This window comes from Myotis yumanensis, unplaced genomic scaffold (genome assembly GCF_028538775.1).
Source record: "Myotis yumanensis isolate MYYU_CA2020_CCGP unplaced genomic scaffold, mMyoYum1.0.hap1 SCAF_3, whole genome shotgun sequence".
NCBI lineage: Eukaryota > Metazoa > Chordata > Mammalia > Chiroptera > Vespertilionidae > Myotis > Myotis yumanensis.
Genome location: NW_027223754.1, coordinates 212,917,934 through 212,943,328, shown reverse-complemented (window position 1 = coordinate 212,943,328; position 25,395 = coordinate 212,917,934). Strand labels below are relative to the sequence as shown.

At 60.4% G+C, this 25,395-nt stretch overlaps 1 protein-coding gene across 2 annotated transcripts in view; it reads right to left on the bottom strand.

The window, feature by feature from the left end:
* Nucleotides 1-25,395, bottom strand: part of FBLN1 (fibulin 1) — a 67,923-nt gene that overhangs the window by 22,226 nt on the left and 20,302 nt on the right. The window contains exons 5-15 of one of the 2 annotated variants that reach the window (XM_070411292.1): nucleotides 23,919-23,978; nucleotides 22,614-22,715; nucleotides 21,764-21,901; nucleotides 20,514-20,651; nucleotides 16,505-16,648; nucleotides 14,798-14,926; nucleotides 14,068-14,193; nucleotides 11,718-11,837; nucleotides 10,611-10,742; nucleotides 8,828-8,951; nucleotides 762-1,201 (exon numbers count right to left, since the gene is read on the bottom strand). In XM_070411292.1, coding sequence (XP_070267393.1) covers nucleotides 847-1,201; nucleotides 8,828-8,951; nucleotides 10,611-10,742; nucleotides 11,718-11,837; nucleotides 14,068-14,193; nucleotides 14,798-14,926; nucleotides 16,505-16,648; nucleotides 20,514-20,651; nucleotides 21,764-21,901; nucleotides 22,614-22,715; nucleotides 23,919-23,978 — 1,568 coding nt within the window. In that variant the 3' untranslated portion in view covers nucleotides 762-846. Of the gene's footprint in view, nucleotides 1-761; nucleotides 1,202-8,827; nucleotides 8,952-10,610; nucleotides 10,743-11,717; nucleotides 11,838-14,067; nucleotides 14,194-14,797; nucleotides 14,927-16,504; nucleotides 16,649-20,513; nucleotides 20,652-21,763; nucleotides 21,902-22,613; nucleotides 22,716-23,918; nucleotides 23,979-25,395 lie in introns of those variants that run through there. The other variant, XM_070411291.1, reaches the window with a different exon arrangement.

Here is a 25,395-nt window from a genome sequence, read left to right as displayed (position 1 = left end):
AACTGAGTTTTAACACCGGCTGTGTGATCTTGGGCAAGTCGCTCGCCCTCTCCGTGTCTCTTGAGGATGAGACACCTGCCTGGCAGGAGTGGAGGCAATGCAGCGAAGGACCTGATGCGACCGGGTGTCCCCATGAGCAGAGCACTCACTGCCCCTCCGGGCGCAGGGCCGCATCCTGGCATCCTCGGCGCAGGCACTGGCCCCCTGAGGCAAGAGCTGAGTCAAGACGCTGCAGCCGCGCCCAGGGTTTTCCCACCACCAGGTCGGGCTGCTTCTCAGGACAAACAAGACGGCCAGCTTGAGCCACATCCACCAGAAAATGCTCTTTTTCCCCTGCTTCCGTTAAATGCTCAGCTCCAAGCAACACAGCAAGAAACCAAGCTGGAGCCTGAACCCTGGCTTGGCCACAAACAGGCCATGTAACCTTGGCCAAGACCGTCCCCTTCCCTGGGCCTCAGTTTCCACATTTGTAAAATGAGAGGGGATGGAGCTCACCAGTCTCCGAGGGGCCTTCTCGATCATCACCTCTGGGCTTACAGGGGGCAAGAGAATTCACTGGCAAGGGCACACGGAGCCTCTTCTGCCCTCGCCTGGGCTCCCGGGAGGAAGGAGCAGTGACCGCCATGGACAGCCACTCCCAGGCGTGCCCCAGGTGCCCCGGGGGGCACCAGGCCATGGCAAGTGCCCGGCTCACCCTGATGATAAGCAACAGAGACCCCCACCCGCACGCGAGGAATAAACCAAGGCACGCGAGGCATGCGGGTGGATCGCCTGCTGAATTTTATTGAGCCGGGCGAGGAGGGTGAGGAAAGCGACAAGAGGGAGCCCCACGCCCACAGCGAATGCTCAGAGCTCTGCGGACACAAAGATGAAAAGCTTGGCCACAAAGGAGCTGACGGTGCCGTGGCGATAGAGGTCCATCTTGACGGTCAGGAGCAAGTCCCGGGGCTCAGGGACGGGCTTGGTGAGGGCCACCACCCCGCTGTGGGGGTTCACCTTCCGGGTGGTGAAAAAGCCCTCGTCATTGCCGCCGGTGATGGCCAGCTGCATGCTGTCCCCGGGGACGGAGCTGGAGGGGCCCATGCGGAAGACCACGGCGGGCACTTGGATGTTGGTGGGGAAAGAGAGGTGGTAGTAGGTTATTCGCAGAGGCAGCCTGTGGCACTCCTGATTCTCATGGCAAGGCAAGCGCTCGCAGCGGCTGCAAGACAAGTGACAGAGACAAGGGGGGTTAGGGCCGGTCCAGCAAGCGGGGGCAGTGCGGGAAGCGGGTGCGCTGCGGGGCTCCCGCCCCTCGGGCCGCAGGACGGGGAGGAGCGCCCCTCACTCACCTGCGGGAGGTGCCGTGGGCCTCAGGGCTGCGGACTCGGGCACTAGCCTCTTCCAACAGCCTCGGGGGGCGCGGGGGCTGGGGTCAAGGGCTGTGCCCGGAGGGCGGGGTGGCCCCTTCTCACCGGCAGAGCCCCGGCCCCAGTGGTCAGGGCCACCAGGGCTCCTGGGGGGCTGCAGAGAGGACCCCGGGAAAGATCGTCTTCCCACTAGCAGCCCTGGCCATCGGCCAAGTGCTCGGCTCTGCACCACCACGCCTTCCCTCTGCACTGTCAGCGGGCGCGACGCCATTGTCCAAATGGGGAAACTGAGGCTGCGAGAGCCAGTGCCTTCCCAAGGTCAGAGTGAGGAAGCCAGACTCATGCTTGGGCGGGAGGTCTAGTCCCTGTTCCCCCTCTAGGCCTTGACTCCAGGCCCAGGTCCTGTCTGTGTCACAGGACTAGCCAGGACTCGGAACAAAGATGGGGACAGATTCTAATTTCCCGTGACAGGATGGGGACAGGTTCTCACTTCCTGTGACAGGATGGGGACAGGTTAAAGCTTCCTGTGACAGGATGGAGACAGGTTCTCACTTCCTGTGACAGGATGGAGACAGGTTAAAACTTCCTGTGACAGGATGGGGACAGGTTAAAGCTTCCTGTGACAGGATGGGGACAGATTCTAATTTCCCGTGACAGGATGGGGACAGGTTAAAGCTTCCTGTGACAGGATGGGGACAGGTTCTCACTTCCTGTGACAGGATGGGGACAGGTTAAAGCTTCCTGTGACAGGATGGAGACAGGTTCTCACTTCCTGTGACAGGATGGAGACAGGTTAAAACTTCCTGTGACAGGATGGGGACAGGTTAAAGCTTCCTGTGACAGGATGGGGACAGATTCTAATTTCCCGTGACAGGATGGGGACAGGTTAAAGCTTCCTGTGACAGGATGGGGACAGGTTCTCACTTCCTGTGACAGGATGGGGACAGGTTCTCACTTCCTGTGACAGGATGGGGACAGATTCTCACTTCCTGTGACAGGATGGGGACAGATTCCCACTTCCTGTGACAGGATGGGGACGGGTTAAAGCTTCCTGTGACAGGATGGAGACAGATTCTCACTTCCTGTGACAGGATGGGAACAGGTTCTCACTTCCTGTGACAGGATGGGGACAGATTCTCACTTCCTGTGACAGGATGGGGACAGATTCCCACTTCCTGTGACAGGATGGGGACAGGTTAAAGCTTCCTGTGACAGGATGGAGACAGATTCTCACTTCCTGTGACAGGATGGGAACAGGTTCTCACTTCCTGTGACAGGATGGGGACAGATTCTCACTTCCTATGACAGGATGGGGACAGATTCTCACTTCCTGTGACAGGATGGGGACAGATTCTCACTTCCTGTGACAGGATGGGGGCAGGTTAAAGCTTCCTGTGACAGGATGGGGACAGGTTAAAGCTTCCTGTGACAGGATGGAGACAGGTTCTGACTTCCTGTGACAGGATGGGAACAGGTAAAAGCTTCCTGTGACAGGATGGGGACAGATTCTCACTTCCTGTGACAGGATGGGGACAGGTTAAAACTTCCTGTGACAGGATGGGGACAGGTTCTCACTTCCTGTGACAGGATGGGAACAGGTTCTCACTTCCTGTGACAGGATGGGGACAGGTTAAAGCTTCCTGTGACAGAATGGGGACAGATTCTCACTTCCTGTGACAGGATGGGGACAGGTTAAAGCTTCCTGTGACAGGATGGGGACAGGTTCTCACTTCCTGTGACAGAATGGGGACAGATTCTCACTTCCTGTGACAGGATGGGGGCAGATTCTCACTTCCTGTGACAGGATGGGGACAGGTAAAAGCTTCCTGTGACAGGATGGGAACAGGTAAAAGCTTCCTGTGACAGGATGGGGACAGGTTAAAGCTTCCTGTGACAGGATGGGGACAGATTCTCACTTCCTGTAACAGGATGGGGACAGGTTAAAACTTCCTGTGACAGGATGGGGACAGGTTAAAGCTTCCTGTGACAGGATGGGGACAGGTTCTGACTTCCTGTGACAGGATGGAAACAGGTAAAAGCTTCCTGTGACAGGATGGGGACAGATTCTCACTTCCTGTGACAGGATGGAGACAGGTTCTGACTTCCTGTGACAGGATGGGAACAGGTAAAAGCTTCCTGTGACAGGATGGGGACAGGTTAAAGCTTCCTATGACAGGATGGGGACAGGTTCTGACTTCCTGTGACAGGATGGGAACAGGTAAAGGCTTCCTGTGACAGGATGGGGACAGGTTCTGACTTCCTGTGACAGGATGGGGACAGGTTAAAGCTTCCTGTGACAGGATGGGAACAGGTAAAAGCTTCCTGTGACAGGATGGGGACAGGTTCTGACTTCCTGTGACAGGATGGGGACAGATTCTCACTTCCTGTGACAGGATGGGGGCAGGGGCTACCTGCATTCAGGCCCATCATACTGTGGAGACAGCTGCCTTAGGAACCAGAGTGGAGGTGGAGCCCCTAGGCCTTGGCTGATCTGCCCAGGAAGTCCCGCCATGTGGACTGTTTAAATTCTCCAGTTGGAGCATCCACCGCCCTCGTCTTCCATCACGTCCCCCACCAGCTTGGTGAGTTTTCATCCTCATGCTGGGTTACTTGGGCTTGTTTCACACTCACGTGGAGAGTGAGCATGGTCTCCTTTACCGCCTAGCTCAGCCTCTCTCTCAGGACTGATGGTGCCCTCTCACCTGACCAGCCTGAGTTTTAGAAAGGCCCGCCCTGGGGTGGGCCATGGCGCTACAGGTATGTGAGGAACGGGCACACCGAAGAGCGAGCCATGCCTGGGAGGGAACCCGGAGCAGAGGGAGAAGTAGGAGAAGAGGTGGCCTGGGCCCGAGACAGCCCAGGCGCAGAGACAGCCAAGCCCAGGCCGATGGGAGCGCTCCAGGCGACCTGACGTGGGCGGTGCGGCTTCACGCTGCCCATCCCACCAGCTCACTTCCCTTCACAGCCTTCTCCTCACTCCACTGACGGGAGACAAGCTCCGCGAGTGCATGACTCCAGGCCGCAGTAGTGGCTGAGGCAAGTCAGCCTGTCCCACTTCAAAGACTTTACATCCTCTCTCTCTCTTTCTCTCTCACACACACACTTGCACACACACACACATGCACACACATACACATGTACACACATACACACACTTGCATGCAGGCGCAGCTGCTTTAGAAAGGGCCCGGTGGGCCTGGCCAGCAGGTGGCGCTAGTCTCCTTCAGTGCGTTAAGCTTGCCCACCTGTGTGGCCTGTCCCCTCTCCAGGGACAGGGTTTTGATTTGGAAACATTGACCCAGCACATGTGGATGGAGGGGAACGGGAAGTGTGCGTGACGTCCTGGTACAGCTTCCGCAGCCATCACACACAGCCAGCCGGACATGCCTTCCTGCTCACGGGTCCCCACAGTCACAGAGCCCCCAGCCCTCCTGGCACTGGGCATTTCTCAGCCTGACTCCTAGGCCACTCGCTGCCCAAGGGCGTGGTGGGCGCCCTGGCTTTATCTCCGTGCCCAGCATGGGCGCAGCACCTCCTGTGTGTTGAGCAAATGTGCACGAATCAGCATGGCCCCATTTTCCCGATCGGTTCCAACATGAGCCGTTCTGTCGAGCAGTGCCCTGATGTACCGAACCGCCCGAACACCTGCTGCTGCTTCTGGCAAACCTCCTGCAGACGGGGAAGGGCACGGTCCTCATGGGTCTACCAGTGGTTCTCAACCTTCTGGCCCTTTAAATACAGTTCCTCATGTTGTGAGCCAACCATAAAATTATTTTCGTTGCTACTTCATAACTGTAATGTTGCTACTGTTATGAATCATAATGTAAATATCTGATATGCAGGACGGTCTTAGGCGACTCCTGTGAAAGGGTCGTTCGACCGCTAAAGGGGTCGCGACCCACAGGTTGAGAACCACTGGTCTAGACTGAGGCGGGTCCATCACTACATCTATCACAGAGCAGAGGAGAGCCAGCCCCTGGTCCCCGCGCCTTGGTGTCCACCTCATCATGCATACAAGAAAAATGTGCCCCAATTCTTTAGTCACAACACCCCATATTCCATGAAAAAGTAATTTTGAAAGCCACCACATACCAGAGAAAAAAGGTCCTCAAGGCCCCGTCCTTCTCCTGGGACACAGGGCCATGCTGGCCACCCCAGGCTGGGTGACGCTTGCCGCTGTCCCTGACTTTCACGCTCCTGGAGACAAGCCCCAGGAGCCGCCAGGGCAGGGCCTCACCCCGTCCGCCGGCAACTGCACCCTCAGGCCAAGAGCCGTGCCAACCAAGAACCAAGGCTGCCCAGCCCGCTCTGCCTTCCGAGACCATGAGTCTCAGGAGGCTCCGCTGAGGAGAGAGGATTTCCAGTTCCACCCCAGGCACCGGGACCCGGGGACACCCCTCAGGCGGGCAGGGGGGATTGTGTGGTCAGGATCTGAACAGCCTGCTCGGTCTGCGAGGCCCAGCCCTGTGGTCTGTGGCCAGCCTGCTGGACATGCTCCAGTTACTGCCCTTGGTCACCAGGGACACTGCCCAGGAGACCGCATGGAGAGAGGGAGGCTGAGGCCCAGCGAGAGCGAGGGAGGCTGAGGCCCAGTGAGAGCGAGGGAGGCTTCGACCTTGCCCCTCGAGGGCCCTGAACAAGCCGCTCTCGCTGAATGGCAACCACAGACGGGCTGCCTCCAGCCTTCCTAGTACAGCTCTAATACAAACCCCTTCCCAAGGTCATAGAACCAGTTCTTTAAGAGGATTTGTGAAGAGGAAAGACATGGGCTGTAAAACAGAAAATTCCACTGACGTCACTTGTCAGTGACTTGTCACTGTGCTCCCACTAAGGCATCAGTGTTCCCACGGCCTCTGAGGAAGCCCCGTACTGGACCGGGCAGCCCTCGACTTGGACTCCAGGCTGGTCAGTGGTTCCTCAAGAGGAGCCAGAACAGGAGAAACTGTAAAACCAGATTCCCGGGAGCAGCAGTGGTGTCCCGTGACCATGTGGCCCATCGGAGGGCCAAGGAACCCAGCGGCCACACGGCCGGCCCCCAGAGCGAGGCTGCGGGGAGGCCGCAGAGCCTCTGCATTGACGCTGGGTCCGGAGGAAACCGCAGCGGGCGGACCGCCCTCCTGGCCACCACTGCGCTCTAAGCCCAGCGCTCACTGGGCTGGCGCCTGGGGCTCGTCCCTGCCAGTGCTCACTGGTCCCCAAGGCCTTGCCAAGCAGGGATGACAGATGCAACAAGGGCCCCTGAGTGGCAAGAGACTGCCCCGAGGCCACGGCACTGAGGAACAGGAGAGCCACAGACTGGCAGTAAAATAGGCCTTGGGGTGCCCACCCACACCCCGCAAGAGGTGAACTGGAGCGAGCTTTATGGAGCGGGCTCTGCCCCACAGTCACAGGTCATCCAACAGGAGCCCAGAAGGGGGGCGTCCCCACTCCCTGTACCACTGAGGACATGGAGGACATGAGGGGACCTGCTCAGGTCAAGGTCAAGGGACCTGCCTGGCTACAAAGCCGTATCAGCATCCCAGGTGGTGAGAACAGTCATGGGCCTCGCCTGGCCTCCTCAGGTCAGGACCCTCTCAGCTCCATTCTCCGTCTGTGCCACTGGGCGGCACCAGTGAGCAGGAATGGGCATTCATACAGCAGCCACCTTCCCTGGAGGGGCCCCGGGAGCCGCCTGCTGCCTCTCGCCTTTACAGTGGGTCGGCCCACGTCCTGCCCTTATTTATGAAGAATGACAATCCCCCTCTTTACCAGCCCAGGGAGCAGGCGATGAATCCATGAGGTGGGGACAGACCAGGCCTTCGGGCATCAGCCGCTCAGTGAGGCTACGCTGCTCCTTGCTGAACACCCCAGGTCATTGCTGGGAGCTCCTTCCTTCTCTGTTTAGTGGGTGTCTACACCCCGCTGTGGTCGTGCCCTCCACCCCCTCCCTCTCTGCCTGCCTCAGTTCTTCCTGCTTCATTTAAGCATTGCCTAAGCCAAGCGCCCCCTGCCGCCACCCCAGCTATGTGGGGGCCCTCCTTGGTCTCAGCACCCCTGAACTCTGGCCATTGCTGGTTTTGCAATGCTGCTAGTGGGCAGGGGCTGGGGGCCTCTCAGCCCAGGTGCCTGCACACAGTAGGCCTGCGATGAATGTTCCCCAAGCAAGTCAGGAAGTTTCTCCCACACTGAGGGTGGCGAGGGCTTCCAGAGCGCACAGCAACCGAGGGGAGGTCTGCAGATTTCACACAACCTCGGCGCGCAATGCCAACCCGCCCAGCCGCAGCTCAGGAGGCGTGAAGACCCGCACAGGGCAGGCTCCTGCCTTTTACTTTCCTGGCTTGTGTGTTAGAGGCCGGCGGCAAACAGCAGAGGTGGACGGAGCTGTGGGAAGGGGGGACTTACAACGACAAAGGGCAGCACAGCCTCCATGAAGGACACGGGCTTCCTTAACCAGAGGAGGGCCACCGCCCGCTGGCCATTGCGTAACCACAGCCTCTTTGGAAGGCTGCGCGCTGGCAAGCCCAGTGCTGGAGCGCTCTCCCGACCAGCCCAGGAAGGAAGCGGGTGCTGGGTTCCAAGCAGACAAAACACGGCGGGGGCACAGAGCAGGCCCAGGGGAGGGCGAGGCTGCCAAGGGCCTGGGCCGTCTGAGTCTGGCTGGAACCTGCTCAGGGTTTCAACACGCTGGAGGCCGGGCCAGAACCGGAGTCAGGGCCTGGGGCTGAGCAAGTGGACACTGGGGCCTGGTGTACTGATCCTCCGGTGGGAGCAGCAGGCTCAAGGTCAAGGGGCCAAGCCCACAGTCAGCCTGGCTTGGAGCCATGTCCAGGGGCTGGAGGACAGCTCACGTATGCACATTCCTGAGACTGTCTCCCACCGGGGAGCTTTTCCTGAAACAACTGACCGTGGTGCTAACCGAGACGAAATAAAACCAGGATGGTGTGCGGTGGACCCGGAGACCTCACTGCTCCCTGAGGAAGGGGGATCCCTGACATCCTGCAGGCAGCCCAGGGGCCTGGGACGGTGGGCTCAGAATGGCATATGGCCACGGAATCTTCCACACGATTCCCACAGCCACTGGGCTGAACACAGTCCGGCTTTCAGACGGTTCTCCTAATACTGACGCCCCAACCTGTCATGTGGGCCCACCTGGTGTCTTCACCTGATTTAGAGCATTCTGACATTTGTGTCTTACAGATGAGGAAACTGAGGCCCAGAGAGCTGTCCCCAGACCAAGTTTCCCACTGGGAAACAAGAGGGCTGGGTTCTGCCTGGCTCCACGCACAGGCTGCTGGGAGAGCAGGCCCGCCGACCTCCAGCTCCTGGGAGACCTTGGTATCTGTGACCAGTCTCCCTGGCATTCAGGGGCCTGAGAATCTGGGGTCCTGAGTTTCCCGAGACCCCTGTGGGGGGCACACTCATTAACCACCTGCCCAGGCTGGGAGGCGAACCCCCAGGAAGGCGGACACAGACAGACAACTGACGGCCAAGGGACTTACGTGTCCGCGGAGCGACGGTAATTCTCCGGACACTCGAAGGCCAGACAGCGGAAGCTGCCCTGGATGTTGAAGCACGTTTCATTGATGGAGCAGTTGTGTATGCCGGTCACACACTCATCAATGTCTGCAACAGACCAAAGCAACACAGTGAAGGCCGAGGCGACCCGAGCAGTCCCCACCCACAGACGGGGGTGCTGGGGCCTCCCACCAGCCAGGGTCGGGTGGGGATCGGGCCATCCTTGCCCTCCGTTGACTGCTCTCTGGAGCAGCGCCCTGTGCCAGCTCTTATATTTCTAGGACGTTTAATTTATAGTGTTTACTCATTATTCACAATCCCTGGAATGAGCATAACAATGATTACAGCTAACACTCTGATGCCCTGGAAATGCTTCACCGAGTTCTCTTAATTCTCCTAACAATTCACTGAGGCAAGGACTGTTTGCCTCATTTGGGGGGAGCTGGCCTAAGGTCAAACATCTCGTAAGCCGAGCTTTGAACCCGGGCAGGCTGGTGCCAGGGCCCACGCTCTGACCAGCCAGCGCCTCTCCGCAGCTCCCGCGGCTCATCGCCCTCACCTTACGTGACTCAGAACATCCCAGCGGGGAAAGAGTGAAGCTGCGAGCCCCGTGTTACAGATGAAGAAACCGAGGCCCAGTGCGATCTACGTTGTGCCAGGTGTCCAGGGTCAGCGGTGCCTGGGCTGGACCCTGGACATGGGAGCCTTCCCCCTGCCCACAACTCTCTGGAGCAGCCAAATGGTGGGGCCCAGGGGACATCACCAAGCCAGGAGGCATCTCTTAAGAGGGGCCGAACGCCTGACCTCAGTGGAGAAAGTAACACTTCTAATCTCACTGGCCCAGAGCCGGGGCTCAGGAATGTGTTTTTGCTGCGTCTGGCAGGACCCCGGGGCTGTGATGAGGAAGTCTGGCCGGGCAGGGAAGTTATCTGCTCCCTCAGAAATGTGAAAACAGCCCAGACCAGCTGCAGGGGCCTCCCAGGACACGCCCAGCTGCTGCCTTGGGTCAGGGTCACCTTCTTCAAAACCAGAAATGACATCTACAGAACCGGGGGCCTCCAGAGCCTCTGGGTCACCAGCCCATGTGGGGGCTCTGGAGGAAGGGGCTGGACAGATCTGACCTCTAGACTCCGCCTTGGGGCCGATCCCGGAGGTAAGGCAGTGACCCAGGCAGGCCACTCGCTCACAAAGATCTCCTCAGCACCCCGTTACCAGGACAGGCACGGGCCGCAGGGTGACCCCTGGAGCACATCACATATGGGAGCCCAGTGTCCCCTCATCCGTCCAGGCCAGAGCCAACCCCCATCCCCAATGGACCCTCCCTGACTAGAGACCCTGGAGTTGTCACACAGCCAGACCACACCCTCCCCTCGTCTGGGCAGGGGTGAGCACCTTAGCTCCACCATCTGCTCACTGTTTGCCCTTAACACCTAGCAAGGTCTGGGGTTTGTCAAATGACTGAGTGTGAACTCAGCAAACGTGCTGTGGAAGAGTCCTCGGTGAGGACTTCCCATTTCCTCCCGGGCGGGCCTCTTCCTAAAGGCCATCAGCCCCTGGTCCAGCCCTGGGGCTGCCGAGGGCAGGATGGAGGGCTCAGAACCCTCTGTGGTCAGGGGTGCTGGTGGTGGGGGCAGGCGTGGGAGTCCAGGGTATCCGTGGAGGCCTCCCCTCCCCTCCCTGAATGCACCCCACCGATGGTGTGGCCTGGTCAGCCCCAACACCAGAGCCCCAAGCGTGCCCCGCGCCCGCGGCGCCCAGCTCGCTCACCCTGGCAGTTGCGTCCGTTGGGGGCCAGCCTGTACCCAGTCGGGGGGCAGCTGCACTGGAAGCTCCCGGGGAAGTTGATGCAGCGGTAGGAGCAGATGTGGCCCCCGGTGGGCAGGGCGCACTCGTCGATGTCTGCAACAGCAAGGCCCACCCTCAGCGCCCGTGTGGCCCAGGCCAGGCCGCGTGTCCCCAGGGGCCCAGGCCGGGGCCGGGGAGGGCAGCCACACAGGGCCAGCTGGACATGGGAGCCCTCGAAGTGCCGGGGCTGGGGTGGCGTCGGAGATCATCACATCAGAAGGGGAAACGGGCCCAGAGAGGGGAAGGAACTAGTCTCAGCCACACAGCAAGCTCATGTGGGGAAGGAGGCGGGATGGGGGGCTGAGCAGAGGGGACCGGCAGGGCTTCAGAAGGACCCCAGGTCAGGAGCCCGGCCACCGGGTCAGGAGCCTGTGCTGGCAAGGGCCCTGGTGCTCAGCATTATGAACGTGCTGATGAAGACCCTCCCGGAACGGCAACAAACCCAGCAGCGTCCAAGCCAGGGCTGGGCAAACTTTTTGACTCGAGGGCCACAATGGGTTCTTAACCTGGACCGGAGGCCGGAACCAAAGCATGGACGGAGTGTTTGTGTGAACTAATATAAATTCAAAGTAAACATCATTACATACAAGGGTACGGTCTTTTTTTTTTTTTTTTTAGTTTTATTCATTTCCAACGGGCCGGATCCGGCCCGCGGGCCGTAGTTTGCCCACGGCTGGTCCAAGCCCTGGCTGGGCCAGGCGCTGTAGGAAGCGCTTCTGACTCATCACCAGGGTTCATCCTCCGACTCCCTGGAGAGTGTGGGGCGCACCCCATGCTGAAGAGGAGGGCCCAAGCCAGTGAGGGGCCCTCAAAAGTCAGGGATGTGGGTGGCCCCGAGCCCCCTCCTCACCCCTGGGGGTCCCGGCACACACGGTGATCACCACCATTACATGGCGAGTGGCTTCGCTTCTTTCCCAACCTCACTCTCAGGGCGGGTAAAGGACACCCCGTAAGTCTCAGGCAGAGGGGAAAGCAAGCGGCCCGCCCGCAAAGGCGCTGCACAGACGGGGCCGCAGGGAGCGGACTCACCTTCGCAGGTGACCCCGTCCACGTCGCTGAGCTGGAAGCCGCGGCGGCAGTAGCACTGGAAGGAGCCGTAGACGTTGGCGCACTCCTGGCTGCAGGGGCTGCTGGTGCATTCGTTCACGTCTGAAAGAGAGGGTGCCCGGGGTCACCTCAGAGCCATGGCCCGCGTCCCTGGGGCCATGAACAGAGGCAGAGAGCTGGAGGTCCTCGAGTGCGGGGCGGGGGTTGCCTGGGGTCCCCAGAAAGACAGAGGGCTGGATCCCCCATCCCCACCACGGCCTGCCTCCAGCTGCACCCTCTCCCATTGGGCGGCAGTAACAGCCTCTGGCCTCAGCTCCTTCCATCCCACCACCCCCTGGTACCAGAGTCCTTCTAGCTCTCACAGAATGTGATCATGTCCTCCCGGCTTCACGTCCCAGACAAGGTCCCCTGCACTGAGGGCCTGCATGACCCTGTTGGTACACCAACACCCAGTACTCCAACGCTCAGAACTCCTCGGGCCACTCAGCAACTCTGGGCTCTCGCTCATTATTCCCTTTGCTTAGAGCAGGGATCAGCATACATCGGCCCCCAACTTGTTTTTGTAAATAAAGTTTTATTGGCACACAGCCACATGCATTCATTTACTGCAATCAAAGGCTGCTTATCCCCTATAATAGGGCAGATCTATTAGAGTTGAATAGTTCCAATACAGACTTTGGCTGGTAAAGCCTAAAACATTTACTAAGTGGCTTTTAGAAAGAAAAGCTTGCCAACCTCTGGGCAAGAAGTCTCTTCTCACATTGAGTTACTGCTAATTCTTAGCAGGGCAGGAGGGCCGAGCACCTGAGAACATCCATTAGCCGCTTCCCACCCGCCCCCCCCCCCACCACCCATGTTCCATCCCTGCAGCCCCCACCCCAGCCTGGCTGCACCTGCCCACCTGCCTCTGCCCAGCGTGGCTCCATCAGTCACATCCTAGAGAGATGCCCTGAAGGCGAGAACCATGTTCTAACTACACACTTTGGAGGCGCTTTGTAATGGCCTACTGGAATAACACGCCAGGTGGCCGGGCCCTGGTTTTGTGTCCACAATATCGCCCACTGACACAGATATGAGTGTCTACTTTCCAGTCATTGAGGGGACCAGGGGCGGCACAAGCCTTGATCAATAATAACGATGATACGAGCCGTCGCGTTGTCAGCGCCCCACTTCACACCAGCCGTGTGATAGCTTGTCATCTGCTTCGTCTCGTCTCACCCTCACGACCCCTCCACGGTGGGCCCTAACATCCCCATTGCATGGACGAGAACACTGAGGCCTAGAAATGCCGAGTGACTCCTTCGAGGCCACCAACAGGGCAGAGCAGGGATTTAAACCCAGGCGCGAAGGACCCCAGTGGGAAGCTGGTTCCTTGCGAATAGACACCAGTTGGGTCTGGTTCTTGGGGACAAATCCCAGGATCTTGGGGGAAGCGCGGGCGCCAGGAGCACATCGCACTGTCGGCCTCCGGTCTGAGAATGGCGTGTGCTGGAGCGCAGCCTGGCAGGCGGACCTCACTGACCACTTCCTCTTATTCCGGGACCTGGGGCCTCCGCGCCTGCACCCCGGCCCGGGCACTGCCCGCGCAGAACAGGGCCTGACAGGCAACGTGGGGGATCGCCAGGGCTGTCACAGGTCTCTCTCTCTGCTGACCTCAGAGCCTGGCCCCACAGAAGGCGAGACCTGTGCTGAGGCCCAGCATGTCCAGACCCTGCGCTGGACACACTGACCACCTTGGCTCCACCCATCGGGGCCAGTGTCACCCGAGAAGCCAGGCTCTCGGCACCAGGAGCCCATCCAACCTCCCCCACCCCACCCCCGCGCACTCAGAGACCCGAGCCCTCGGCATGCAGCCTGCACTGGTCCTCTGAGGACGAGGGCCCCGGCCCCCCTAAAACACCACACACCCAGCATTTAAAGCTCCCCTTTGGTTTTGGTGGAGCTGAGAGCAGCGAGCACCAAGGTCTCTCCCCTGCCAGAGTCCACGTAAAATCCGACCAGCTTTTGTTTCTCTTTGGCGCATCCACCCACTTCCCCCATGAGGCCACCAAGGCAGGCGAGGTGGCCACTCCCCACGGTCACGTGAACCACTGGTGGCTCGGTGGCTCGGTGGCTCCGACCCCACACGCCGACCCACACTCTCCCCGCACCTGCCTGGTAGCCCAGGGGGCGGCTGGGCGGGCAGGTGCGTGGCCTCCGGACGCAGGGAAACTCGCGCAGCACCTGTGACAGCAACCTTTCCCAGGCGCTTCGCCCGCGAACCTGTCCTCCCACGCGTGCTGGGGATACGGGCGTGGGTCAGTCCCCACGGGCCGCCTGGCCCGGGCCTCACCTTCGCAGGAGCGGCCATCGGGCGCCAGCCGGAAGCCCGCGGAGCAGCTGCAGTGGAAGGAGCCCAGCGTGTTCTCGCACTTGTGGCTGCACAGGCGCCCGGAGTAGCGCCGGCACTCGTTGATGTCTGCAAGGCAGCGGGCGGGGCTTAGGGCACGGCCTCCCCTCCACGTCCCTCAGTTCCCTTCTCAGACGAGGGGGCAAAGCGACTTGTCCCCAGAATAGGGCAGGTCAGCAGGAAGCCAGGGCCACACGGGGCCTGCCAGGACAATGCCTCTGGGTGTGTGCCCCCCCCCCCCCCCCCGCCAGTTCTCTGCCCCAGAGCCCCGAGGGCAGGGCGGGTCCAGGGGCTCTGACCAAGGTCCCTGGGGGTGGGCGGAGCAGGCGAGCCAGCAGGGTCTGTGCGCCATGCTGTCTGTTCTCACTGCCCTGGCTGCGCGCACAGCTCGGGGCCTGCAGCCCTGCAGTTGGAGAGTGAATCTCTGGGAAATCACTAATGTTTGGGGCATTTTTCCAGGGGCTGGAGCCTCATAGACACTCGGAGGTCTGAGGTGACGGGGAGCACCCGGCGTGCAGGTGGGAGACCGGCTCAGGCCGGGGGTAGGGGGGCTGCAGAGCCGGAACCGGATGGGTCTCCGGACTCAGGGTCCTGCTCTGAGGAGCAGACCATGGTCACTCCGGGAAGCACGGGCTGGTTCTGTTGGGTGCCATCTGGCCGGGACCCCACGCACCCACACACGTCCTGCTGATGCCGTCGAAATAGAAGCCGGCCTTGCACTCGCAGCGGAAGCTTCCAGGGGAGTTCACGCAGAGGTGGCCCGGCCCGCAGGGCTCCGAGGGCGGCGCACACTCATCCACATCTTGCAAAGAGAAAGACACATTGAACACTTTCAGTGTGTGTGTGTGAGTGTGTGAGTGAGTGTATGTGTGTGAATGTGTGTGTGTGTGTGAATGTGTGTGAGACTGTATGTGTGTAGGTATGAGAGTGTATGTGTGAGAGAGTGTGTGTGAGTGTGTGTGTGTGAGTGTGAGTGTGTGTATGTGTGTGAGTATGAGTGTGAGAGTGTGCATGAGAGTGTGTGGGAGTGTGTGTGTGAGAGTGTGTGTGTGTGTGTGTGTGTCTGAGAGTGTATGTATGTGTGTGAATGTGTGTGTGTATGTGTGTGAGAGTGTGTGTGAATGTGTGTGTGACAGAGTGTATGTGTGTAGGTATGAGAGTGTGTGTATGTGTGAGAGTGTGTGTGTGAGTGTGTATGTGTGTGAAAGTGTATGTATGAGTGTGTGTTGAGAGTGTGTGTGTGTGTATGAATGTCTGTGTGAGAGAGTGTGTGTGTATGTGTGTGTGTATGAAAGTGTGTGTATGAGAGTGTGTGTGAGAGTGTGTGTGTGTATGAGAGTGTGTGTGAGTGTGTGTGTGTGTTGAGAGTGTGTGTGTGTGTATGAATGTCTGTGTGAGAGAGTGTGTCTGTATGTGTGTGTGTATGAAAGTGTGTGTATGAGAGTGTGTGTGAGAGTGTGTGTGTGTATGAGAGTGTGTGTGAGTGTGTGTGTGTGTGAGAGTGTGTGTGTGTGTGTGTGTGTGAATGTCTGTGTGAGAGTGTGTGTGAGTGTGTGTGTGTGTGTGTGTGTGAGAGTGTGTGTATGTGTGTGTGTGTAAGAGTGTGTGTGTGTGTGTGTGAGTGTGTGTATGTGTGTGTGTGTAAGAGTGTGTGTGTATGTGTGTGTGTATGAAAGTGTGTGTGTAAGAGTGTGTGTGTGCCCCCAGGATAGTCAGAGGGAAGGAGCAAACTGAAAGGCACATGACAAAGCAGCATCGTTTATGCTTCAACACGATTTCCCAAGCACCTACTGTGTGCGGGGCCCAGGCTAGGAGACAGCTGCCCTGCCCGCAGGGACTCGGGCCACAGTGACCTTAGTTACGGCAGCAGTGCCCGCTGACGGGGAGACGCTGAGGGAGTGCTCTGGGGGTGACGGGGAGGAAGGCCCCTGTTGGCCCGCAGGGTCTGGGCCCTGGATCCAGGACCTGGAGGGCAGGTGGGCAGAGGGAGCAATGCAAGAGGGAAGGGAGGCCTGTTCGGGGAGCAGCAGGACCCACTGCACCTGGATTAGACGGCGTGTGAGGTCGGGGGCCGCTCGGGAGGACTGCGCATAAGCAGGGCACCTGTGTCTCTCTGTCACCACTGGGGGCTGAGCACGGAGGGGCCGGAGAGCTTTCAGCCCAGGACTGGACCAAGTGAGAGGGACGGAGCTGGGGCGGGGCGGCTGGCATGCTACTGCAGCGTCCAGGCAGCGCCCACCAGGCCTGTGCCTGGAGACCAGCAAGGGATGGAGGAACGGGCAATGGCTGCCCCCTGGGGACACACTGTCCCCAGAGAAGCAAGGCTGTGCTGGGCGCAGGAGAAGAGTCCGTTCCGATCGGCTTTCTTTTTAATACCAACCCACACAGCGGGTGCCCTCCTCGTTGAGATGGTAGCCCCGGCCACAGTTGGGCACGTTCTTCTGGCACGTGTACGAGCCCTCCGTGTTGATGCACGTGTGCCCGACAGGGCACGTGGGGCTGATACTCAAACACTCATTGATATCTGCAGGGGAGAGACAGAGTCGCCGTGGTTAGACACAGCGCCAAAGAACCCCAACCTCCCTCCCCTTTGCAAAGCCACAAACAGGTGCGTTCCCTGGCCCGTCTTCCCGCCCCTAAATCTCTGACACCTCCACCTTCCTCGGCACCGAGTCCAAAGCTGCAGCCCGGCTTCCCGCCCCTCCACCGTCAGGGCCCCTCTGAGTCCCACCGGTGGGCCTGGCCACCTGGGTGCCACCCGTGTCCCACTCCATGGGGATACCGGGCACCCTCCCTGAGCGGGCACGGGCCAAGGGAGACAGGTGGCCGGCCCCTCGGCACCAGCACCCTGGCCCTGGGGAGGCTCTGTGCTCTCCGGTGACTGGCCTGGCCCCCGCCTCCCCCGCGGGCCCCACCTCTGGGCCTTTATGCACAGGGTCCCTGCCTAGGAAGCCACCTCCCCCGTCTGCCCAGCTTGGTGCCACCTTGAAGGAGACACTTCCTGCCCGCCCCCACCTGGGCCCTCGGGGCCTGCGCTGACTCCCTCGCTGACGGAACCCCCCACACACACAGGGCCCTGGGCTGTCCGCCTGTGATGAACCCGCACCAGCCATGATGCACCAGTAAACAAACAAGGAGCGCTGCGCACATGTCCGCTCACTCCTCCCGCTCAACTCGGTGCCAGACCCACCGCCTGGGCGTCCTGCTGGGGGGCTTCTCAAAGGACCTCCATTTGTCAGCGTCAGGCAGACGCTTACAAAGCACCTACCGGGTGAGAGGACCATCGAGGGCCCCCAGGCTGAAGGCAAAACTAGGGCTCAGCCCTCAGCCACACCCACCCTCCTCAGACAGATCAGCCGCTGCTCGCCCACCCCACCGGCAGGTCCCCTGCCCGTGGCCACACAGCACACAGCTGCCCTCGCAGGCAGGGCGGGCTCTTATCTGCGTTGTATAAACAGGAAGCTCCCAGCTTGAGGCTGGAACCGCTCAGAGTCTGGGGCGGGGTCTCAGCCTCCCCCCCTGCTGGTAAGAGCCAGGCACTGGACAGCCTGTCCTTCATCTGCCCTGGAGGCGGCTCCCAGAGACCCTGCGGCCGGCGAGGCTGATGGCCGCCATCTAGTCCCTCACAGAGAAACGTGGGCCTCTGCCCGTGTCAAAAATGAATGCACATTTAGCAATGACAGCGCTCCCTCCCTGCGAAGCCCTGCGCTCCCCAGCAAGACCTGCAGTTCCCAAACTCTGTGCCATGGAACCCGGGTGCCCCTAGAGACATCGTGTGCTCCAGAGAGGGGGTCCCAGCCTGCGAGCTCCATGGCAGAGGACCAGGCGACCACTGAGTGAGTGAGTGAGCGAGTGGGAGAGTGAGCGAACAAAGACCAAATACATGAAAAAGGTCTGAGGAATTTGGGAACGCCCTGCCCCACCTCTCCCTCACCCAGGAGGCCCAGATACCAGCTGTAAAGGGCCCGTCCACTCTGTTTAACCCAATGACCTTGGAACCGTTCACTGCCCGCCCCCGCCCCCGGGATCCGGGACCATCGGAGACCCGCCTGCCCTGGCCCATTCCCTCGGCCTCACTGAGCAGAAAGAGAGATGGTGAACACGTGGAGGGACCAGAAGAAAAAGGAAACCCACAAAGATGTGGGTCTCAAGGCCCTCGGGGACCAAGCCTCACGGTCCTAGAACTCTCTATGCTCTACAATAGGGAAAGAGGGCCCTGCTCTCCGGGGCCTGTCCGCCCTGTGCCCTGGCCCGCGGGCCGAGCTCCGCGGCCGCTGTGGGCTATGTGGCCGGAGGGGTGGCCCATGGGCTCGTGGGCCCCAGGGAGGCTTCCAGGGGCTCCAGCAAGATGCATTCTGGGTACACGGGCGGTCAGTGCTCCAGCCACTGCCCGAACTGACGGGGCGGGGGGGGTGAGCGAGCTGTGGGCGGAGGTGTGAGCAGGAGGCGCGGGGGCCTCCGGAGACGCTGCCGCGCTTGCTCCTCGTGAAGAATTCTTAGGATACTTCAGTCATTTTTGAAAGACGACTGAAAGGCACGGACACAAAAGGCTGCCCGGACACTGTTAATGGGGGAAGCCCGCGGCTGAAGGGGGGCCGTTCTATAAAAACAAAGAGCCGCGAGGACGCAGTCGCCGGAGACCAGACCCCGCGAACGGGGCCTCCCCTTCCTGCGCTGGGGCTGGGTTTGCTTTTTGGTCAGTAAGAATGCATGTGGCTTTCAAAATATAAACAATCATTTTAAACGAATCCTAACCTTGGGGGCAGAGGGCTGACCGTGGGCTTTGCGCCCACAGAATAGCAGGCGCTGGCGGCGGGCCTCGGCCACGTCCTGGGCCCTGGGCCCCTGCGAGGCTGTGCCCCCCTCTCGCCTGGGCTCCCCCTTCTGAGGGACTGTCCCTCCCGCTGCCCTTGGGACTCCCCTGGACAGCGCTGCACCCCTGGCGGGAAGCCAGGGCTGAGCGGAGACTTGAAAATGCCCTGCTTTGTGCGACTCGGGCTGCTCTTGCCATGAGTCAGGGTTTCCATCCCCAGCAGCCGTGCGCCCCCTCGGAGCCCCTCGAGCAGCAGCAGGTCCCGGCAGGCCCTCCCCCTGCTGGCCCTGGAGAGGGGGCCTCTGCTCGCTGCCCGCCTCAGCAACCACAGCTGGGCTGGCTTGGGGCCAACCCTAGCAGCTGAGGCCCCCACAGGACGAAAGGGGAGCTTTAGGAACAAGACTGGGGCTGGGTTCAGGGGAGGCCCTGTGCTAAGGGGTCGCTGCTCTATTTCTCTTGACATACTCGTGGGGGGGGGCACTTAAATAAAAGGGGTCTCCATGCCAACTACCATTTCCACACAGATCAGCACAGATTCATCAGAGAGGGTGGGATGGAGCTGAGGCAGAACTCCAGGCCTCGCTCAGGGGGAAGGGCCAGCCGGGAGGTGGGCTGTGACCAGCGGCGTCTGCAGCCCGGACGGGGGAGAAGGGTCCGACTGCGGAGGCCAAGGGCAGGCGGCCGAGCTGGGCTCAGGTGCCAACAGTGACCCAGCAGCCGCTCCCGCCCCCAGGCCTCCACCCGCCGCAGCTTCTCCAGCTCGGCCTGTCTCGCCTCACCTCCTCCTCACTCTAAGCTCACACGGATCCACCGCCTTGCACGTCCCCAGGTCTCCTCTGATAGCAACACAGGCTTTTTCTCTTGTGGTGAAACATACGTAACAAAATTCACCGCTTTCACCGCGTTTAAGCGCACAGAGGAGTGGCACTCGGCACCTAACACTGTTGTGCGGCCGCCGCCACCATCCATCCACAGGCCATTTCGATTTTCTCCAACTGAAACTGCGCCCTAGAACCTAACTCCGCACACCCCCCAGACCCCCAGCCACCAGCCTTCCACTCTGTGTCTATGGATTTGACTGCGAATCCAGATGATTTTTTTTAAGTTTTTTTTACAGACCAGACCCTTCAGTCACCTTGCTGAAGCCTTGCCCCGAGCCACAGCCAGACATGACAACTGCCGTGGGACCCAGAAGGAACTGAGGGTCAAAGGAAGGAAGCGATTGCCTCCGGTCCCTTAGTTCAAACCTGACTCCGAAGCTCGAGTGCTTTGCCCCACACCAGCGGCTGCTAAGCTACCATGAAGCCCTGGGGCCAAGCCCAGCCCGACAATGGATTTTGCAAATAAAGTTTTATCGGGGCACAGCCCTGCCCCTTTGTTGGCATATGTGTGGCTGCTTTCCCACAGGGGCAGCAGAGACGGTCCGGCCGGCAACGCCGGACATGTTTGCGACACGGCCCTTTCTAGAAAAAGCTGGCCGACCTCTGTTCTATCCACCGTGAGCCCCCACATTCTAGGGGGCCCGGCGCCGTGGCTCGCCCCGCCTGTGGACCCGGCAGCCTGGCGGCAGTCTTACCAATACAGTTGCCTAGAGCATCTTGTATAAAGCCGCTCTTGCACTGTAGCTTGGGTCGGCAGCGGAAGGATCCCAGAGTATTCTGACAGATAAAATCGGGGAGGCAGTTATGAATACCACTCTCACACTCGTCAATATCTGGTACATCATAAAAAAAGGAAATGGTTAGCAAGAGGCCTGCCAAAAGCATCTCACAACACTTCAACATCACAAGCACGTTTCTAAGAAATGCTCATTACTCAGCTCCAACCCCAAACATTTCAATCGGGAGGTCACGGACTAGAGGGGCCCGGGGGAGCCAAGCGGGGCTTTGCGCTGCTAACGGCTTAAAAAACGCTGGCTTCCCCCCAAGGCTCTCAGGAGACCAGCTTTCTGTTACATAATAAATAACCCGGCCATTCTCCTGGCAACATGTGGCCGTCTGATTCTCATTTCGGGCTGCGCACATGTTTTGCTTAGATCAGAAAGCGATGATCTTCGTGGCCATAAACACTGTCCCTGTAAACTCATTCATCCCGGACTTGTCATAATATGACAAACGTGAACAATGGTGATTCTCAGGATCTGAGTGCTGGCTGCCCTTCCCTTGAAGTTCAAGGCTGTCAAACGCTCAGAAGTGTATACTCCAGCCGGCCAAGCCCCTGGGTTCCCAGGCTCCACGCCACCCAGCGCGCCTGCAGGGGCGGCGTGGGCGGCCGGGCCGGGCCACAGCCCTCAGCCGTCAGGAGGGCGTGCCTGGCTTTTGAGCCGGCCTCATAATTCAACCGACGTTTTTACACAAGCGGTTTGTTGTCTGCAGGGCTGGAGCCCCTCGGCACAAAGCTATGCTCCGACAGATCCTCATCAAAGCCTTATCTGCCAAATAGCATCGCTGGCTCGGCGCGGGGAGGCCGGCGGCCAGAAATGTCATGTTTTTATGCCGTGGAAGACGCTTTGAACTTCAAGGGAGCCTGCATCAGATGGGAGGCAGCTGCTGTGCGAGATATATTACCTCGACTTTGCAGCAAGCACATGTGAGCACTGAAGTGCAGCCCTGGCCTTGGTCTTAAAGGATCACGCTCTGAGTGATTTCAGAAACCCAAACCGCCCGGGCGCTGCCATTAGCTCATTAACTCCAGGTCAAGAAGGTGACCCCCACCCCACCCCCGGGGCGCAGCACCCCGAGCCCGGACCCGGGAGCCCAGGGCTGCCGCTCCCACCCCACATCCACCCCGGGGAGAGGAGGGCTTCCGCCTGGGACCATGTCGCACCTTTGCAGTCATTGTCCTCCGTGAGCTCATAGCCCGTCCCGCAGCTGCTGTCCCGCTGGCAGCGGAACGAGCCCACGGTGTTGATGCAGGACTCGCCGAGCCGGCAGCTGTGGGTGCGTGTGATGCACTCGTTCACATCTAGGAGAGACGGGCAGCGCGGTGTCAGCAGCAGGAACCGGGCTTCCTCACAAGGAAAGTTCCAGAAGGCAGAGCGGGTGGGTCCCTGCTCCCAGCCAGTCCCCACGCCTGCGCGTTCGAGCTGGGCACTGGGTGGGAGTCCCGGGCACCCATCACGGGAGCCAAGCCATGGGGTGTCTCCCCTGGAAAGTTTCTGATCAACTGCTCCTGCTGAGCTCCTGCTGAGCAAAGAGCCAGGCCAGGCGGTCCTGTGGGCCTTCGGGACGGAGAAGGGGCCCGTCTCCTGACAGGGGCTGTGGGGACTGCGGGAGGCTGTGGGGGGCTGCGGGAGGCTGAGGGGGCTGCGGGAGGCTGAGGGGGGCTGCGGGAGGCTGAGGGGGGCTGCGGGAGGCTGAGGGGGGCTGAGGGAGGCTGCGGGAGGCTGTGGGGGGCTTCGGGAGGCTGTGGGGGCTGCAGGAGATGCCCAGGCCACTCAGCAGATCCGGGATTCAGAGCCCGATCAGACCCCACACCCAACCCCAGTTCCCAGCACGGTGCTCATGTTCGCCCAGCACGTGGTACAAACACCGAGGATGCAGGGAAGCCGGCCCGGGGCTGTTCCCCAGGAACGGGCCCCGAGTTGTACAGAGCGGGACCTGCCCGGATGTCAGTAGAAGCAGAGGCCCCGGGGGCAGCGGCCTGCTGTCCTGTCCCCGGAGCTCGGCGACGTTACCTTCACAGGAGACGCCGTCGGCCAGCAGCTGGTAGCCCACAAAGCACGAGCAGACGACCTCCTCGCCGGTGTCACGGCACTGCTGCTTACACGGCCCGCCGCCTGCAACCAGAAAGACGTGAGCTGCGGGCCGCGCGTGCCAGACCCGCGGTTCCCAGCTCTGCCCTCGGTGACTGACAGACACAGGCAGGCTGCAGCCACCGCCTTCCCACGGGGGACCCCAGGGTCTGGCTCTGGCACCCCCAGGGCCGCTGCTCCAGGTCCCAGCCCCGGTGCCTCCAGGGCGGGCTCCGTGGCTGCAGCAGAGCTGGGAGGGGCAGGGCAGACAAGAGGGGGCGCTCCCACCCGGCAAGGATATCGAGGGCCCAGGCCACACAGGGAGGCGGGCCCTGGAGAGGCCCCTTCTGTCCCCACATCTCCGAGGCCAGCCCGGCCTCAGTCCCAGTCCCACTGAGCTCAGCCCCGCTGTCACTCCCGGCCCCGAGCCCTGACCGCCTCCGCCAGCAGGATGCCCCGGAGCAAGTCTCATGAGGACGAACCTCCACCGGGCACAGATCCTCCCAGTACAGTCTGACTGCCCGGCACCTGGGGGCCGCCCACTGTGCCAGCCTCCCCCCACCCGTCTCCACTCCCGACACCCCAATCCCCTGGCGATGTGACTTTCCCCTCTAACCTACCCTCACCCATAGCAGCTGTCCTCCCCCGGGAGACCCCCCCCCCCCCCCCCCCGCCTGCCCTCAGCAGATCCGAGGCCTCCTGGGGCCCTGCCCTCCTGTACAGCAACTGCACCACTTGGCGATGAACTGGCTCCCTAACCAGACCCCAGCCACAGGGCAGCTGCTGCGTGAGCCTGGGAGCGACCTGCCCTCTAGACCTGCCCTAATGGTCCCAGAAAGAGAAATGCCCGTTTAGCATGAAAACAGACCTGCAAGGCCTGGCCACTGACAAATGCGTATGAGCGATGGCTCAGTGGGGCCAGGTGACACCCCTCCCCGAGGGCTCCCGCCTCGGGGCAGCTGTGTGCCCGCTGAGAGCCTGGGAGGTGGCTCAGGGGCAGGCGGGCACCGTGGGTGGGCGGAGGGGTTCTAACCGCAGCTTCCCCCCCGGCTCCCTCTCCCTCTCCCTCTCCCTCTCCAGGCCCTAGCGAGGAGGAAGTAAAGGAGCCAGGCAGAGGACAGTGACCCAGTGGACTCCCAGCCAGAGGGCAGCTCCAGGTGAACCTGAGCGCCACCCGCGGTCAAGCTCCTAAGCAGACAGCCCTGCCTCTGCCTCATTGCCGGCCACACGGCCGGAGGGACAGCTCACCTCGGCAGCGGTCATTCAGGTACGGGTCCTCCTGCTCCTCCTCCGCCTCCGGGAGCTTAGCTGCGGGCGGCACAGGCAAGGACACGTTACCACCCCGGCGCCCCCACCCCAGCACCCCGTTAACCCGCCCCAGCGCCCCGCCTTCTCTCAGAGACACTGAGTAGTCTGTTTTCTTGGACACATCAGGCAGTAATGCCCGTCTGTACCACCCCTAACAGCTCAGTATTCACTGTATCCTTTTAAAAAGAGAATGGCCGAAACCGGTTTGGCTCAGTGGATAGAGCGTCGGCTTGCGGACTGATGGGGTCCCGTGTTCGATTCCGGTCAAGGGCATGTGCCTGGGTTGCAGGCACATCCCCAGTGGGAGATGTGCAGAAGGCAGCTGATCGATGTTTCTCTCTCATCGATGTTTCTGGCTCTCTATCTCTCTCCCTTCCTCTCTGTAAAAAATCAATAAAATATATATTTTTAAAAAAAGAGAATGGACTCCTAACAGTGGCCAAATCTCGAACGGATCCGTTCTAACAGAAGCAGCCTGGACCCGAGGGCCTGGAATCTCCCGCCGACCTCGCAGCCTGTCACGCTGTCCAAATGACTTGAATATTTCAGCGAAGGCCTCTCAGCCCGCTGTCCATCACGTCACACCCCACACCTGCAGCAACGCACCGGGGAGCAGCCTGCCGCTGCGGGGGAACGTGTGCCCCCAGGGGCCGCGGCCCTAACCCGCACCTGCGCCTGGACTCACTGGGGAAGGGTCTTTGCAGGTGAGCAAGCAGGATGAGGCCATGGGGTGGGCCCAGATCCCATGACTGCACCCCTATAGAAAGGGGGCATGTGGACACAGCCACAGACACACGGACAGCGAGACACCGCCTGCCTGCTGGTTAAGCGCCACCCAGGCCGTGGGATCCTGTTACTGCCGTCCTGGGACGTGAAGGCACTTCTTTTAGGCCGTTTGCCTGCAAAGCTCAATGTGGTGCCAGCATCAGTCGTCACTCCCTCGACTCAAGCAATAAAGGGGTGTGAGCTCTGCTCTGGGGTCAGCACTCCGCACAGACCAGTGTCCCACCCGTCGTCGGGCGGGAGAGAAACGGATTGGTCCTTCCAACTTCGGTGACACGGCCAAGGGTGGGAAGGAACACGTGAAAACAAGCCATCTGAGGACACGCCCACCAGACAAAACGACAGTGGTCGCTAGTCAACCGCAGCTCAGCGGCCATGACAACCACGCTGGGTTTCCAATAGCAACAGTACCCATCTCTGTGTAAGTTTCCTATAGTAACAGTGTCTACCTCCATGCCCATGTGGCTGTCCTCTCCCTCCCACCTTTCTGGATCTTCTAAATGCCCACAGCGAGCACATGATACATGCACAATGGAACAATAACCGTCATTTGGAAGAAACACTAGTAATTCTACTGTAAAATTCAATCTAACGTAACTTACACATCCTAACCGTGCACAGGGCATTCTTTCTC